This window comes from Brugia malayi (genome assembly GCF_000002995.4).
Source record: "Brugia malayi strain FR3 genome assembly, contig: Bm_v4_Chr3_scaffold_001, whole genome shotgun sequence".
In the NCBI taxonomy this organism is placed as follows: Eukaryota; Metazoa; Nematoda; class Chromadorea; order Rhabditida; family Onchocercidae; genus Brugia; species Brugia malayi.
In genome coordinates this window covers 3,149,879-3,169,659 of record NW_025062477.1, presented here as the reverse complement: position 1 = coordinate 3,169,659, position 19,781 = coordinate 3,149,879, and the positions used below count along the sequence as shown (strand labels likewise).

The following is a 19,781-nucleotide window of genomic DNA, read 5'->3' as shown; positions in this document are numbered from 1 at the left end:
TTGTGTTTACGCAGCTTACGCAGGAGAGTGGATGACTGCTGACTGTGATAACTTCCGCTCACCGAAAATGTTTGTATGTCAGAGTGAGTTTTGTAAACCCACATTGAAATTTTTAATCAGTCGCTTTCCTGGGTTATTCGGAAAAAAAAAAAGTTTTTTTGCGGAAAACTTTACTGGTAAAAAATTTTTCCGGGTATCCATTTTGATTTCAACTAATCACGAAATCATGGGTATGCATATTATTCACATTAATTAAATGCTTAAACAAATATTTTAGTGATCATTTTAGCTTTCATTGTAAAAAAGCATCCGGAGTAACTGTAACACTTCTGTTATCCTTTTTAGTCGCTTTCTAGGTCAATATTTCAAATTTGTATTATACTTTTATTCGGATGATTTTTTCTATTTTAGGCCCTTCATACAAGAACTAGAAGAAAGAAGTTATGTGGAATCATTGAGATGATTTGTCTCGTTACAAGCGCATCCTGTTCATAGATTTCATTTGTATCTTGAACATCTTAATGTTGGTGTGTATTATTTTTTCTATGGGTATCAAAAAGATAGTTTCAAAGAAGGTAAAGGAGGTAATCGTCTTATGTCCATTAAGGAATTTTTCTAGAATTGACAGAGTAACGGTGATCGATGTGAAACTATAGTTCTAGTAACTTTTCACTATCACATTTTATATCATTTTTGAGTAGAAGTTTTGCGAATGTATAGGCAATATATTTGAGAAACAAGAAAACATCGGTAGCTCTATAAAGTTGAGGAGACACTCTGTATTATTTATTTTTTCCAATTAGTCAAAGGTATTCAAACTCCATATGTGTCTTAAATGATGCAACTTTCATGTAAATGATTTTTGCTTGGGATCATAATGGTAGTAGTGAAATATTGTAATGCATTTGCAAGATTATTCTGTCTGTTTTTAATTGAATAAATATAAATGAGAATACAGAAATAGTTTGTGGCTGTTATGAAATAATAACCGCCACAACAATTAATAATGGAAATTCGATTATTTCATTAGAGCTGAAGGATAATTTTTAGAAAGCTATCAAAAAAAAAAAAGAAACTGGGCAAGTAAAATTCTTCCTCAGAATATTGAATCATAATATTGCTCTATAATATTTTGTGCTTGCAGAAATAGAAATTTGGGAGGGCAAAAATAGAAATTCGTGATAAGTGCGAGTGACAGACATACTTAGGAGAATGTGGTAAAAATAGAAATTCGCTAGGGAGTGCGCGCGGTAAAAGCAAATTCGAAAGCGAGAACGCGGCAGAAATATTTGAACCTGGAAAATTAGTTTGCGATTCCTTTAGATGAGCTTTCCATTGTTATATGGAGTATTAATTTTATACGCATATCGTTAAGAAACACAATTGCTATTATTTTTGGAAATTCTTTCTTAACTAAAACATTCACCATTCAACGTCTCCTGTCGATCTCACAGCTACGTAAGCAGTCAAAATTTATAAAGTCACGTTAAAAAACTTTTAAAATCACAGATGTCTAGTAGAATGCATATTAGCAAGCATAACAGAAGCCTAATAACTAGACATAGTCCTATGTGTAGTCCAAAAATTATATAAGTGGTGAAATTGTGTCACTATTAACATTTTATTAACTTCAACAATTTCAAACAATTATAGCAGAATTTTTAATCAAAACAGAAATCAAACAGAATTAATATATATTAATAACTAACGATGAAAAGTGGTAATACATAATTACTGCAAAATGATTCAAATGAATTGGTATCACAACAATAAGAAATTGCTAATTCTGTTAATAGCAATTAAAAACAATAAATGGCTGATTAGCTTGAATCAATGCATTTTTATTCAACAACATACCTCAAAAAAAAAAAAAAAAAACGATTCGTTGGAAATAACCAAATGATATTCAGGCATGTAATCGAAACAAAAAGAATCTTAATACAACCATAACTTAATAATAAATAAAAAAAGGATACATAAGAACCATGGACGTGAAGATGATGGCAACCAGCGTAGTATGACGACTGACATCAGATTGGGATGTGTTAGAGAGATCGAGAATATGATCAAATGATATTCCCTGTGAAGGGCAAATGGGTTGAATGGTATACACCGAGTTTTCGTGCAAATTAAGTAAGATAAGATATTTGCATATATTCTCCGAGCGCGAGAGAGTATTACTTCAGTAGGAAATGTTTTAAATGATTCTCATAAATGATTTTTTCAACTTTTTTTTTTCTTAAATTGGAACTGGGTTAAAAAAAAAATTGTAGGGTATTTGATGACTTAAAAAAGATGAGATTGTGCGAAATTTTCCAAAATATAATCGAGAAATTAATTTCAGGAAAAATACAATTTTTGTGCGACATGCTGAGAATCATAGCGCCGTTTATCGAATGCATCAAAAGGAAGTAAGTAGATATTTTCATATATCCCTTCAATAGGAAATATTACTTAAGTAGGAAATGTTTTTATAAATTATTTTTTCAATTTTTTTTTCTAAAATTAGAATTGCGTTAAAGAAAAATTGCAAGGTATTTGATGATTGATATAAGTAGTATTGTGATCAATTTTAATATAATTGGAACGCATAATTTGGCGTTGTTTTATCATCAATTTGCATTTGATTAATTTGATAATTTTATAGAGCGGGCTCGCGTGTCGCCCAAAATCCAGAACGTCGGACTATTTCCGACGTTCTGGTATATTTGGAACGTGAACCTGTAATGCTCCAAGCATTACAGGAATATATGCGCGAAAGGGAGCAGGTAAATTCATTTTTCTTTTTTGTCATCAATTAAGGATTATAGAAAGAGTTATACTTCTAATTTATATGAAGAGTTATAGAAAGTACTTTCTTAAAATGTGGTCTTTTCAGATTGAAGACCTGCTCCTAACCTGCTTGGAGGATACGGAGAGGAGGTCGGAGGTCGAAGGGCAGGATGGAGAAGAACCGGTGCCTCAGGAGCAGGTACTTTACGAAGAAGAGGCAGAGTGGGCCCCTCTGCCTGAAACTAATGATGCTGATGAGGCCGAGAATTGGCCAACGGAAGCAGAGTGGGCTCCTCTGCCGGAAAGCGATGAAGAAACTGAGGCACCGGTGGCACCAAATGCCGTTGCAGAACCGGTCGAATCGGTTCGCGAACTCGTCCTGTAAGCTTTGATATCTGAAATAAATGTAGTGACCATGTAGTAAACAAAGTAATAACTAGAACAATTGCTAACTTTTTGTTAATTTTATCTGCTGAATAATTTAAACCAAATTTGAAACTATTTCAGAAGGACGAGGACGATTAATGTTCCGGTTCTGGCGACGCATAGATCGGTTGCGGCAACACCGGAAGAATTCCACCCCGCTGATTTAGGGGATCTTCCGGAGCAGCTCCGACGGGAGTTGCTAGTGCCGCAAGCAGAACCATACACGGTGGTTCAAGCGAATGAAGAGAGGAACATCGGTAATTTATAATTTTAATAACGTTAGAAGATGATTTTATGTTTGTAATATTTTAAAGGAATATAATCATACTTTAATTTTTTAATGATAAAATCATATTTATGAGTGAAATGTCACAATGTTCTTCTTTACAATGTTTCAAAACGGTCACAAATTTTCCATCCTTCTTCTAATCACTTCTATTTTCAGTGTGTGGTATCTGCGGCAGGCAGTTTGGCACATTGAAAGGGTGGCGTATTCACGCCTCGAGAATGCATAAGCAGGATGGTAAGTACTTCTAAGCGGAATTTGCAATTAGTTTTTAAAAACATTAGCATATTTGATTTATCTAAATGTTGGCGGACTAATTCATTATGAATATTTCAGGTTTTTGCGCTCGTTGTGGCCATTACCTCCTGCTGCCACCCGGATTCACGGCCGCGCAAAAGAGAGCGGCGACAGAAGTTCACGCTCTCGATTGGTGCCCGAGAGCGTGTGCGGCCGTGATCAACGAAAGGCAGGTCAAGCGCCGCAGACTTGACTTAGTGGGGAGAGAAGAGGATGCCAACCACCTCTTCATTCCAGGTGAGAAATTATTAATATCTATTATTAATATCTATTAATATCTAAGAAATTTGAAATTGAAAAGGAAATAAAAATTCGAATGTACAGAAAACAAAACATTCAGAAAGTGGATTTCATAGTTTTTCTAACCAGCAATTTTTCTTTCAGGCCAGTGATAACATCCGGCCCTCCTCACGCGGCTGACCTGCTACTGCCTGTCCCAGCTCTCCAGTCTTCTGCCCGAAGCAGGTTAGTATTGCGCTAAAAAAAAATGAAAAAAATTTAAAAAAATAAAAAAAATCAAAAAAAAATGAAAAAAATAAAAAAAATCAAAAAAAAAAACAAAAAAATAAAAAAAAAATAAAAAAAACAAAAAAAATCAAAAAAATAAAAAAAAAATTAACAAAATTAAAAAAATCAAAAAAAAAAAAAATAAAAAAACCAGTGAAAAAAATTTTGTTTTTAGTAATAATTAACAGTGTAAAAGCAACTGAATTCAGAGTTTGATAAAAAATTGTAAATTTTGTGAATAAAAAATATGGAAAAATGGGCATGAAGCTCATTCATTTTATGCTAGCATGTGTTAATATTAATTGTTTGTAGTGTATTTGAGAATCAAAAAGTTTGTGAAAGGGATTTCTTTTTCGTGGACAAAATTCGAAAATAGCTACTTTAGATCAAACTTGATTGAATTCAGTTGTTTTTTCTTTATCAGTTTTTTGTTGTGTTTTGTTGTATTTTTTTTTTTTTTTTGCCCTCTCTGGGCAACTAACTTTTTTAAAAGTTTATTGTCCTATTTTATTGTTTCTAATTTAACTATTATTATGAAATTTTTGATGTTTATAATAATTTTCTAGTTATTACTAATGATTTTGTTTCTTTTTTTTTTGAAATAATCCATGGATTTTTTTTTCCATTTTTCACATTTTACATTAATTTACCTGTAATTTTTAATACTTTTTTACTACGTATGTTTTCATTTTTATTTTAGTGTTATCTAATTCTTTTCTGTTAATTTTTCTGTTATTTCTTTCATTTTTCATCTAATTTATTATGCGTATTGGATACCAACTTATATTTGATTTTGCGTTTCTTGTAATAAGTTTGTTGGTTGTCTTTGCTAATATTGTGTTTGTTTATTTTGTCTTGTTAGAATATTTTAATATCATATTAGATATTAGATAGTAACATATTTTTTTGGAACTGAGTAATTTTTGAAGCTTTTTTTTACATTTAACCTGATTTTTTGAATTATCGAATTAGAAAATAGTGATATCATTGAATAATTTGATAATGTCTAGGTTTAATTTTTTTTGTTGAATTACCATTTGGTATCCAATAAGTTATTTTGTGGTAGAAGAGATCGAGAGTAGGTATAGGTAGAGTTATACCTACCCTCGATGTAACTTATGAGTTAGTATGTGAGGAAAATTTTGGAGCATTTGAAATTCTGAAAGAAATTTTAAATTCGTAAATCGTGAAGCTTTCTGAATTGGCTTTTGTAATCTAGATATCTTTTATTACTAATTGAATAATTTTAAAATTAGTAGAGTCTGAGATTTTTAAGAAATTTTGAAACTTCTCTAGGGATTTATTTTTTGTTCTCGTTGAGTTTTGAAAATTTCTGAGTTATTTAAATTTTAGTTTTTTTTCTGATTTTTTTAAATTTTTAAATATTTGTGGGTTTTTATAATCTTTTTCATTTCCCCAATTTTCTATTCCCTCTTCAACTTTTTAATTTTCGAATTATCTTGAAAATTATTGAAATTAGTCTGAATTATCGACTTTTGGGAGGTTTATTTAAAGGTTGAATTATTTGCTTTAATTTTGTTTTTTTTTTTTTATCTTTTATAATTTCTATTTTTTTTAAATTTCTTACTGGAATTGTTTTTGAATTTTTAGATCTTTAAATATAATTTTGGATTTATTATTAAAAAGCATGCCGCATTTTTTTAGTTTTAACTAGTAACATATTTTTTTATAAATTTTATTGTAGTTTTAGATGCCCCCACTCATTTTTTATAGGTTCTGTTTTAGTTTTTTCTTACCTTCTTTTCGCATTTATTCCTCACTTGTACTTAATGCATGCTTTTCGCTAACTTTTTACTGTATAATACTTTATATTTTACTAAGGTAGTGATTTACACTCGTTGTAGTTTTACTAATTGCATGCTTTTTTAGTTAATTAAAATTATGTAATAGTATCTTACTAGCTTATATTAATAATTTCTTTTTTTGTTGTTGTATTAACTGCACGATCTTTTGTTAATTTTACTTCCTCCAACAACAATAATCTTTAAATGCTTTTTTGTTCTTGCATGCTTTTTTTATTAATTTCGTTTTTGCATGAATTTGGCTAACTTTATTTACTGCATGCTTTCTGTTAACTTTACTATCGATTAATTGCATAGCTTTTTGTTAATTTTAATGTTTATTAATTGCATGCTTATTCACTTTGATTACCTTTTTTCTTTTACTTTGCATGCTTTTTGTTAATTTTATTTTTGCATGAATTTTGGCTAACTTTATTTACTGCATGCTTTCTGTTAACTTTACTATCCATTAATTGCATGCTTCTTGTTAATTCCAATGTTTATTAATTGCATGCTTTTTGTTAATTTTAATGTTTATTAACTGCATGCTTATTCACTTTGATTACCTTTTTTTTTACTTTGCATGCTTTTCATTTATTTTATTTTTGCATGAACTTTTTTATCATTTTTGTTTTTGCATGAATTTTGGCTAATTTTATTTACTGCATGCTTTCCGTTCACTTTACTATTTATTAATTGCATGCTTTTTGTTAATTTTAATGTTTATTAACTGCATGCTTATTCACTTTGATTACCTTTTTTCTTTTTACCTTGCATGCTTTTTGTTAATTTTATTTTTGCATGAATTTTGGCTAACTTTACTTACTGCATGCTTTCTGTTAACTTTACTATTTATTAATTGCATGCTTTTTGTTAATTTTAATGTCTATTAACTGCACGCTTTTTGTTAATTTTAATATTTATTAATTGCATGCTTATTCACTTTGATTACCTTTTTTTTACATTGCATGCTTTTTTATTAATTTTGTTTTTGCATGATTTTGGCTAACTTTACTTACTGCATGTTTTCTGTTAACTTTACTGTTTATTAATTGCATGCTTTTTTGTTAATTTTAATGTTTATTAACTGCACGTTTACTCACTTTGATTACCTTTTTTTTACTTTGCATGCTTTTTTTTTAATTCTAATGTATATTAATTCCATGCTTTTTTATTAATTTTGTTTTTGCATGAATTTTGGCTAGCTTTACTCACTGCATGCTTGTTATCCACTTTGATGACCTTTTTTTAACTATTTAGTTCATTTTTGTTAATATTAAAGCATGCTTTTTTGTTAACTTTGATCACTTTCTTTTTAACTACTTAGTTCGTTTTTGTCAATATTAATGCATGCATTTTTTTTAGACTACTTCTACATTTACTTTCACTTATTGCATGCTTTCTCTTAGCTTTACCACTTATTAATTGCATGCTTTTTTATTTATAGCTGATATTATCAATTCGACTAGTTGTTTGCAGTATGGAATTCGTTATCAGTATTTATGGAAGTATATGTTATCGTCAGAGTTTACTGTGCAGTATCCGAACTTGCTAAAAGAGATTTGTCATTCTCTCCTGGTAAATTTATTTATTAGCAATTATTAATGAAAGTAGATTTTTTTTTTTATTAATGAAAGTAGATTTTAAAAAATAATAAAAAAAGCAAAATTACTAGTAGTAAGATTTTTAAAAAATTGAACTTAAATATGAAATTGAACTTTTTAAACCTTAGCATTGACTTGAAGACATTAACAGTCCTCAAAAGAGGTACACACTAATTAAGTGGAACGAAGTGAATTAAAATTGGTTAATTATTGAAATGCTGATTTTAATTAACTGAATCCACGATAAATTTCAGTGAAGCAAGTTGCATAATGAAACATAGTGATGATGTTTGGTGAACCAGTAGTGCTCCTCAACGTCAACAAATGTAAATTAGGTTAAAGGAATATTTAAATTATTAGTGATTATTCCATTTAAAACTTCACTGCCGATAGTATTTATTAATTGCTTGAAATTAATTAATGTTGATTGGTCTAACTTAAGAAATGTGAAATAAATCATTCCAATCGAATCATGTGAGATACGTAGTTTGACTTTTAGATTTTAGATCTATCCTTATTTTATTTGTTAAATTACTCCATATCTATTCTTTGAATGTTTTAAAAAAGAAGAAATTTAGAGGCAAAGCGGCAAGGGATTTTTATAGCTATCAAGAGTGAAACGGCGTTTAACATGATCGTGTCACATGACCTTATTGCAATAACATCAATTATTTCTTCTGATTAACTGAAAGTAAGTTACTTTAAGTATTTTCTGAAATGAGTGATAAAATAAATACTAAAAATTATGAAGCAGAAAAAAAAAATTATTTTCTAAGGAATGATTTTTAAAATTAATTTATATGTCAAATAGATAGATGTGATGAAATGATTTTGCTGATTAAATCAATTTTATAAGGAAGAGAGCAATCTGCAAATCTTCAAAAGTAACCTGAATGTGACCTTCATTTATCGATCAGCAACGTGAAATCAAACGTGCCACCTGTGCGTCAGGAGACTTAATCATCACAATTATAATCAATTTGGTTCATATTAGTACTTTCAAAAATGAAAATTATTCACAGCGAATATTTATGAATAGAAAGAAGTTACAGATATTAACAAATTCAATGATCATTGATCAATTGAATAGTTTGTATTCGAGTAAGCAAGTAAAAGTTTGTATTCGAGTGAAAAAATTAGCAAAAATTGAGAATACAAATTGGTTTTATTAATTGTATTTAGTAATACCAAATTACTTAATTATTAATCTTTTATCACTGTTTTTATGCACTTTGCAATAATTAATGGCAAACAAGAAATAAAAATTATCATCCAGTATGAATTAGTGATTAGTGATAAGATATGGCTAATTAAGACATATCGCGAGAGAGAGAGAAGAGAGATTTGATAGGATGTATAAGTGAAAGAATTATGATGAGTGAATAATTAATAAAGAAAAGATTAATTAATTCAATCAATGATCAATTTGTTTGAATGTTTTTTCTTCCCAAAGTTATTCTTTTTTATTATTTTCAGTATAACAACAACAACAACAACATCTTTCCTTTTTCATAATCCTATCTAAGTAATTGAAAAAATTAACTACTTAATTAAGCAGCATTTTTTTTTCTAAACGAAACAAACAACATTTGTTTAATGTTTAATTATTATTTGATCTAATTTGAGACTTTGAAATATTTCAGATAAACAAGAAAGATTGAATCTTGCAGGAAATATCCAAGTTTTCGTACAACATACAATTGTCAAATGGCCTATATTATTTTACTTAATTGTATATGACTGTGCTTAGATTTGATGGCGTACTCTTTTTCTTTCGAGAAATTTTGCTAAATACAATTAATAAAATCAATTTCTACTTTTATTTGTTGATATGCTTTGGAAGTTTTTAAAATTATTCGAAAAAAAAAAAAATGAAATGAAATAATAACAGTAATTTATAAACATAGAATTATTAAAATTATGAATTAAAAATAGCATTTTTTGTCATTTTTTTTTTTCGGATAGCCGCTGCTTATGCAAAAACATAAGACTTATCAGCATCATGGTTAGGTATTTTGAGAAGTATCGATGCTGCTTTTGGTACTATTAGTGCATATTTGTATTCTCTTGTCGAAAGTCATTCCTTGGCAAGGAAATTCGGATTAATTAGCTTGATTGTATCGCTTCAGAAAGTAATTTAATCCGGTTTTATTATAATGATAAATGTGGGAAATCTCAGAGAATTTTATCCTAAATTAGTTTATGGAATTTTTTAGAGCTATTGGTACGTATTGTATAGAGTTTATAGTTGAACTGCTCTGCTCAATTTTTTTTTCTTTTTTTTTTTGCTGGCCAATAAATGCCAACTATCTAAAATGTACCAATATCAAATTACCAGTCACGGTGTAAAAAAAATTGAAAATGAAAATCAAGTTTAAGAAATTTGAAATTTTATTCGATATAACTTTTTTTTTTCTTCGTGGCTCAACATTTGGCTCATTTGACATATTTGCATTGTTTCTATTTGATTACTTGGCTAACCATTTGTATAGATTGTTTCATTTAATTTTAGAGAAAATACTTTCTGTATTTTATTCATCCGATCACATAATAAAATTAAATGAAACAATCTAAAATTATTCTCCTTTTTCAACAATTCGATTTAATTTCATAATTCAATTTTCTTGTTTTTTCTGGATGAATTTAAATGACAATTATAATTCTTTTCTTATACCTATTATTTTATGGCAAATTTAGAACCTTTTTATAGAAATGATTGTTGATAAACGTTTTTACAAATTAGTTGATAAATAGTTGATAAACGTTTTTACAAACTTCATTTAGTAGAAAGAATTCTTCCACTGAATTTAAAATAAAATTTATGAAAAATTATAAATCATTATGAATTTTTAATTCTACATTGTTAAATTAAACGTTGCAAATCATTCACACTTCCTCATTGCAATAATTTTATTTACCATAAAATTTGTACTGTAGTATAAATAATGGAAGATGGAATAACTGAAATATTTAAAACATTCATTTCAAAGAATTATCTGCGATCATTGTAATCGACAGCGTATTGAAGAATTAATTAATTAATTAATTAGTGCATCTGTGATAATATTTTGCAAATAATCTCTGGAATTAAACTTTTACAGAATGAATAAATTTTTAATTAATGAAATATTTCGCTGTATTATAAAAATTATTTTAGTATAAATGAAATTCTGAAAGCAAAATTATTTATATACAATATACGAATGATACAATGCAATGCGAAATAATCGGACATATTCTGATTATACGTTGAAATTAATTTCATCTTTCTTTTTTGTCCAAAAATTTTAAGCTCTGTTATTTTTGAAGACTTTTGCAACTGTTAGCTTAAGCAATGTTTGAAACTATCACTGTTTAAAAATTTAATTAATTTTAATGCTGAAATAATGTTTAAAAGTCAATTATTAAAATTATATAAGTTGAAAAATGACCACACCGAATGTGACCAGTGCCCATACAGAGCGCAGAAAATATTCAATTAAGTCCAAATTATGTCTTTTTTCAAATTAAATTATATTTTTTAGTTGTTTAATCACCTAAATAAATTGAAATTTGCTAATATTAGAAATTCTTTTTTAGTTCAATATAGAAAATCTAATACAAATTGCTGCGTTTTCTTAATATTAAAATTTAATTTTAATTGGAGAATGATTTAAATCTATCACTGTTTAAAAATTTAAATAATTTTAATCCTGAAATAATGGTTAAAACTCAATTATTAAAATTATTTAAGTTGAAAAATGACCACACCGAATGTGACCAGTGCCCATACAGAGCATAGAAAATAATCAATTAAGTTCAAATTATGACTTTTATCAAATTAAATTATATTTTTTAGTTGTTTAGACACTTAATTAAATTAAAATTTGCTTATACCAGAGCTTCTTTTATAGTTCAAAATACTAAATCTAATACAAATTGCCGCATTTTCTTAATATTAAAATTTTAAATTTGAATTCAAATTTATTTTTATTGCGAAAATGATTTAAAACTATCTTTAAAAATTTAATTAATTTTAATGCTGAAATAATGTTTAAAACTTATTTATTAAAATTATTAGAGTTGAAAAATGACCACGCCGAATGCGACCAGTGCCCATACAGAGCATAGAAAATATTCAATTAAGTTCAAATTATGTCTTTTTTCAAATTAAATTATATTTTTTAGTTGTTTAGACACTTAATTAAATTGAAAATTGCTAATACAAGAACTTAAAAAATTAATTTTAATGCTGAAATAATGTTTAAAACTCAATTATTAAAATTATTTAAGTTGAAAAATGACCACATCGATTGTGGCCAGTGCCCATACAGAGGATAGAAAATAATCAATTAAGTTCAAATTATGTCTTTTTTCAATTTAAATTATATTTTTTAGTTGTTTAGACACTTAATTAAATTGAAAATTGCTAATACAAGAACATAAAAAATTAATTTTAATGCTGAAATAATGTTTAAAACTCAATTATTAAAATTATTTAAGTTGAAAAATGACCACACCGAATGTGACCAGTGCCCATACAGAGCATCGAAAGTAATCAATTAAGTTCAAATTATGTCTTTTTTCAAATTAAATTATATTATTTAGTTGTTTATACACTTAATTAAATTGAAATTTGCTATTACTAGAACTTATTATCTAGTTCTATATACAATAACTAATACTAATTGCAACATTTTTTTATTATCAAAATTTTAAATTTGAATTCAAATTTATTTTTAATTGCGAGAATGATTTGAAACTATCACTGTTTAAAAATTTTATTAATTTTAGTGCTGAAAAAATGTTTAAAACTCAGTTATTAAAATCATTTAAGTTGAAAAATGACCACACCGAATGTGACCAGTGCCCATACAGAGCATAGAAAATATTCGATAAAGTTCAAATTATGTCTTTTTTCAAATTGAATTATATTTTTAAGTTGTTAAAACACGTAATTAAATTGAAATTTGCTGATACGAGAAATTATTTTTTAGTTCAATATACAAAATCTAATACAAATTGCAACACTTTTTAATATTAACATTTTAAATTTGAATTGAAATTTATTTTTAATTGCGAAAATGATTTAAAACTATAACTGTTTAAAAATTTAATTAATTTTAATGCTGTAATAATGTTTAAAACTCAATTATTAAAATTATTTAAGTTGAAAAATGACCACATCGAATGTGACCAGTGCCCATACAGAGCATAGAAAATATTCAATTAAGTTCAAATTACGCCTTTTTTCAAATTAAGTTATATTATATAGTTGTTTACACACTTAATTAAATTGAAATTTGTCATTACTATAAATTATTTTCAAATTCTAAATACAATAACTAATACTAATTGCAATAATATTAAAATTTTAAATCTGAATTAAAATTTAATTTTAATTGGAAAATAATTTAAAACTATCACTGTTTAAAAATTTAATTAATTTTAATGCTGTAATAATGTTTAAAACTTAATTATTAAAATTATTTAAGTTGAAAAATGACCACACCGAATGTGACCAGTGCCCATACAGAGCATAGAAAATAATCAATTAAGTTCAAATTATGTCTTTTTTCAAATTGAATTATATTTTTAAGCAGTTTAAACACCTAATTAAATTGAAATTTGCTGATACCAGAAATTATTTTTTGTTCAATATACTAAATCTAATACATATTGCCGCATTTTCTTAATATTAAAATTTTAAATTTGAATTCAAATTTATTTTTAATTGCGAAAATGATTTAAAACAATCACTGTTTAAAAATTTAATTAATTTTAATGCTGAAATAATGTTTAAAACTCAATTATTAAAATTATATAAGTTGAAAAATGACCACACCGAATGTGACCAGTGCCCATACAGAGCACAGAAAATAATCAATTAAGTTCAAATTATGTCTTTTTTCAAATTAAATTATATTTTTTAGTTGTTTAGACACTTAATTAAATTGAAAATTGCTAATACAAGAACATAAAAAATTAATTTTAATGCTGAAATAATGTTTAAAACTCAATTATTAAAATTATTTAAGTTGAAAAATGACCACACCGAATGTGACCAGTGCCCATACAGAGCATCGAAAGTAATCAATTAAGTTCAAATTATGTCTTTTTTCAAATTAAATTATATTATTTAGTTGTTTATACACTTAATTAAATTGAAATTTGCTATTACTAGAACTTATTATCTAGTTCTATATACAATAACTAATACTAATTGCAACATTTTTTTATTATCAAAATTTTAAATTTGAATTCAAATTTATTTTTAATTGCGAGAATGATTTGAAACTATCACTGTTTAAAAATTTTATTAATTTTAGTGCTGAAAAAATGTTTAAAACTCAGTTATTAAAATCATTTAAGTTGAAAAATGACCACACCGAATGTGACCAGTGCCCATACAGAGCATAGAAAATATTCAATTAAGTTCAAATTATGTCTTTTTTCAAATTGAATTATATTTTTAAGTAGTTAAAACACGTAATTAAATTGAAATTTGCTGATACGAGAAATTATTTTTTAGTTCAATATACAAAATCTAATACAAATTGCAACACTTTTTAATATTAACATTTTAAATTTGAATTGAAATTTATTTTTAATTGCGAAAATGATTTAAAACTATCACTGTTTAAAAATTTAATTAATTTTAATGTTGAAATAATGTTTAAAACTTAATTATTAAAATTATTTAAGTTGAAAAATGACCACACCGAATGTGACCAGTGCCCATACAGAGCATAGAAAATAATCAATTAAGTTCAAATTATGTCTTTTTTCAATTTAAATTATATTTTTTAGTTGTTTAGACACTTAATTAAATTGAAAATTGCTAATACAAGAACATAAAAAATTAATTTTGATGATGAAATAATGTTTAAAACTCAATTAATAAAATTATTTTAATTGAAAAATGACCACACCGAATGTGACCAGTGCCCATACAGAGCACAGAAAATATTCAATTAAGTTCAAATTATGTCTTTTTTCAAATTAAATTATATTTTTTAGTTGTTTAGACACTTAATAAAATTGAAAATTGCTAATACAAGAACTTAAAAAATTAATTTTAATGCTGAAATAATGTTTAAAACTCAATTATTAAAATTATTTAAGTTGAAAAATGATCACACCGAATGTGACCAGTGCCCATACAGAGCACAGAAAATATTCAATTAAGTTCAAATTATGACTTTTTTCAAATTAAATTATATTTTTTAGTTGTTTAGACACTTAATTAAATTGAAAATTGCTAATACAAGAACATAAAAAATTAATTTTAATGCTGAAATAATGTTTAAAACTCAATTAATAAAATTATTTTAATTGAAAAATGACCACACCGAATGTGACCAGTGCCCATACAGAGCGCAGAAAATAATCAGTTAAGTTCAAATTATGTCTTTTTTCAATTTAAATTATATTTTTTAGTTGTTTAAACTCCTAATTAAATTGAAATTTGCTGATACCAGAAATAATTTTTTAGTTCAAAATACTAAATCTAATACAAATTGCTTCATTTTCTTAATATTAAAATTTGTTTTTAATTGCGAGAATGATTTAAAACTATCACTGTTTAAAAATTTAATAAATTTTAATGCTGAAATAATGTTTAAAACTCAATTATTAAAATTATTTAAGTTGAAAAATGACCACACCGAATGTGACCAGTGCCCATACAGAGCACAGAAAATATTCAATTAAGTTCAAATTATGTCTTTTTTCAAATTAAGTTATATTATTTAGTTGTTTAAACACTTAATTAAATTCAAATTTGCTGATACCGGAAATTATTTTTTAGTTCAATATACATAAAACAAAACAAATTGCGGCATTTTCTTAATATTAAAATTTTAAATTTGAATTCAAATTTATTTTTAATTGCGAAAGTGATTTAAAACTATCACTGTTTAAAAATTTAATTAATTTTAATGCTGAAATAATGTTTAAAACTTATTTATTAAATTTATTTAAGTTGAAAAATGACCACACCGAATGTGACCAGTGCCATACAGAGCACCAAAAATATTCAATATAGTTCAAATTATGTCATTTTTCAAATTAAATTATATTTTTTAGTTGTTTAAACACCAAAATAAATTGAAATTTGCTAATACAAGAACTAAATAAAATTAATTTTAATGCTGAAATAATGTTTAAAACTGAATTATTAAAATTATTTAAGTTGAAAAATGACCACATCGAATGTTACCAGTGCCCATACAGAGCACAGAAAATAATCAATTAAGTTCAAATTATGACTTTTTTCAAATTGAATAATGAATTTAAATTCCATCCCTGAACATAGCTAGCTATTCATTAATTAAATATATTGGATGCTATCCACCTAACGAGCAATATACATTTGTTGTGATTCGCTTGCTGTCTGTATATCACTGTATAATAAATAAAACTCCTCAGTATAACTTCGAACACGCATTTAAATGCATTTAAATAAATTAATATGTATGTTATTATTTAGGATGAGAAACGATAATTGTACTCAGTTTGATTCAGTTTTCTTTCCCTCTAACCTCTAATTTTCAATTCAGAAGTAATATCGTAATTTGTTTAGAGAACTATTAATTCCAAACCTATTAACTATCCACAAGAATTTGTGTTTCCGAAAATTCTCTTCCAGTATTGATGCTCCTGAAATGTTGAAATGCAAAAACATCAAAAGAAACTTGAAATCAATAAGATTATTATTAAAGTACATGAGGAATTATGAACAGTACAATCATTACAAACAAAAACGGGAAGTATCAAGACCGTCCAACTATCCAAAATGACTGCAATCAACATGCACAAAGAATCCTACTAAATACTGACTTGAACATTTTATCACAAGAATTCGAAATCGAACAAATCAGAGGATCACTAAGATATACAATATATAATAAGGGATACATCTCATGTTTACACACATACCAGTCACTCAATCCTGAAAAATTCAGAAGTAATATCGATTAAGTCTTCTCCCTCTAATTTATCAAGTCGATTTCCAAAATTGCAATAAATAAGGAAATATCATCGGAAACTAGCTGATATAAACGTTCGCATTAAGATCACTTTGGACAATCATTATTTGTTTTGGAAATACTAAAATATGAAGATGAGATAGAAATTTTGGGAGTAAAATTAGTACAAAAGTGAACTAAATATGCGGACAAATGTTATAACTTAATCATTCGCTAAAATTCAGAGCAATCACCAATCTCTTCATCTTATTTCTATTTCCTGTCATAGAAACATGAAATGAGTCACTTCTTCTTCATTGCTTTCATATGATTCAGTGCTGAGCCAGCTTAAACCATTCGATTTGAGCCGCATTAAAACTGTGAGACAGCCAGATCTCCTCCTTTTTACCATCAACGTGTTTCAAGATGCATATTAATGGCTAAAAAAAAAACCAAATCTTCAAGACTCGAAATTTTTATGGAACCATCAACAGTGTCAACTAATTTTTTAATGCGTAATCACATACGTTATGTAGGTATAATTTCACATCCTGATAAGGAATTAATATCTTAAAATAAAAGACAAAAGCAATAGTGTTGAATAAAGAATTTACAAGAAAAAGAGAACAACCTTGCTAGGTGCAAAATCATTCAAACCAACAATTGATATCTTGTCGTCTGGCTTAACTTTATTGTAATCATTTGGATCAGCAAACGCTTTTCAGAAACTGAAAACACCTGATATATTCAACATCAATTAATAAGGAATTTATTGCCTCCTATGTAAGATCCACTAAATCGAAATACTTCAGCTAATTTAAAGTAAAAAGACAACAAAATTTGAATGGAGTTTTGAAACAATCATTATACGTTTTAAAGTATTATGTGACTATATTAAAAGCGGTCGATAAGGTTTCAAAAATCTTATTATTTGTGGTGAAGCAAAAGGTTCTTGATAATGCAAAAGCCAAATAAGTTAAATATTTTCTTTCCAGATTAAATTTACAGCGAACTGAAATGTAAAATACTTACCGTGAATCCGAGAAAGGTTTTTACAATAATTGCACGTCCACCGAAATGTCTAGGTTCTAAAGCTGCATGTTCACGAGATGAGCCTTCACTGCTATCCAAGCTACTCCATCCGACTTATAGTGACGTGTCGTTTGAGATGCCGTATCATACTTGCCCGTCAAATGATTGCGAACTTTATAATTAGAAATTCTTTCCCATAATCTAATAAATAAAGTCCTGAAAATTGAGTGTTGTCGGTTTACAAAAATCTTTGAAGAAAAATTTAATTATCAAACCTTTTCGAACCAGTACTCAACAACTATAATTACCTTGTTCATTTCATCATTTTCCGCATTGACAGCAGTTAAGAATAGATTATTTGAAATATTATCCAAATGACCACGGAATTTCAACCAGGGTCCAGCAGCACTGATATGGTCTGTTGTACACTTTCCTTTTACCTGAATTTTAAAATACCAAGAGCAAAAATTAAATCATGAAGATAATGAAATTCTAAAATGAAAACTGGATTAATCTTCTGTGCAACTTACTTTAATTAATATTAACATATTTTCAAGATCCTTCCCATCCCAAGGATTGAATGAATGGTTTCAGAAGTTGTAAACGTTCACTTATTTTTCATTGACTACAAACGTTGCCGTGTCCTGATGGAGCCTGATAATAGTTCACACCTGAGTCATAACCTTTTTGTGGCAAGCTATGACCGCTTGGTGCAATTTGCAACTTGAATTTGCTACCTGAAATAACATTTCCTTCAACTGCGAAATAAAAACATTTAAGCCAAAATTTGCAGAAGTACTCATCATATCAAAACTACCAAAAAACCGTAGCTTCTTCAGTGTACCGAAACCAGACACTTTCATCTTTCGAAATATCTTCTAAACCAGCAATCATTCTTTCAAGATATTAGCTTAGAAAATATTTTCTGTTGACAATGTTCAGCTGAACAAAAGTGATACGTAAATGTAAAAATTTTTGAGGGAATATAGTACTGATATACCACGCTATATGTGAGTATTTGAAAATATTTGTGTCTCCTGTCGATCTCACAGCTACGTAAGCAGTCAAAATTTATAAAGTCACGTTAAAAAACTTTTAAAATCACAGATGTCTAGTAGAATGCATATTAGCAAGCATAACAGAAGCCTAATAACTAGACATAGTCCTATGTGTAGTCCAAAAATTATATAAGTGGTGAAATTGTGTCACTATTAACATTTTATTAACTTCAACAATTTCAAACAATTATAGCAGAATTTTTAATCAAAACAGAAATCAAACAGAATTAATATATATTAATAACTAACGATGAAAAGTGGTAATACATAATTACTGCAAAATGATTCAAATGAATTGGTATCACAACAATAAGAAATTGCTAATTCTGTTAATAGCAATTAAAAACAATAAATGGCTGATTAGCTTGAATCAATGCATTTTTATTCAACAACATACCTCAAAAAAAAAAAAAAAAAACGATTCGTTGGAATAACCAAATGATATTCAGGCATGTAATCGAAACAAAAAGAATCTTAATACAACCATAACTTAATAATAAATAAAAAAAGGATACATAAGAACCATGGACGTGAAGATGATGGCAACCAGCGTAGTATGACGACTGACATCAGATTGGGATGTGTTAGAGAGATCGAGAATATGATCAAATGATATTCCCTGTGAAGGGCAAATGGGTTGAATGGTATACACCGAGTTTTCGTGCAAATTAAGTAAGATAAGATATTTGCATATATTCTCCGAGCGCGAGAGAGTATTACTTCAGTAGGAAATGTTTTAAATGATTCTCATAAATGATTTTTTCAACTTTTTTTTTTTCTTAAATTGGAACTGGGTTAAAAAAAAATTGTAGGGTATTTGATGACTTAAAAAAGATGAGATTGTGCGAAATTTTCCAAAATATAATCGAGAAATTAATTTCAGGAAAAATACAATTTTTGTGCGACATGCTGAGAATCATAGCGCCGTTTATCGAATGCATCAAAAGGAAGTAAGTAGATATTTTCATATATCCCTTCAATAGGAAATATTACTTAAGTAGGAAATGTTTTTATAAATTATTTTTTTCAATTTTTTTTTTATAAATTAG

At 27.0% G+C, this 19,781-nt stretch overlaps 1 protein-coding gene across 1 annotated transcript; it reads right to left on the bottom strand.

Moving 5' to 3' along the window:
• Positions 1–17,730: 17,730 nt before the first annotated feature.
• Bm17613 (Uncharacterized protein) lies at positions 17,731–18,537 on the bottom strand (the record flags this gene model as incomplete). Its single annotated transcript, XM_043079846.1, has 4 exons — positions 17,731–17,890; positions 17,960–18,114; positions 18,308–18,411; positions 18,492–18,537. The coding sequence occupies 4 exons, from the start codon at positions 18,535–18,537 to the stop codon at positions 17,731–17,733; spliced, it is 465 nt and encodes a 154-aa protein (XP_042935780.1).
• Positions 18,538–19,781: the final 1,244 nt, after the last annotated feature.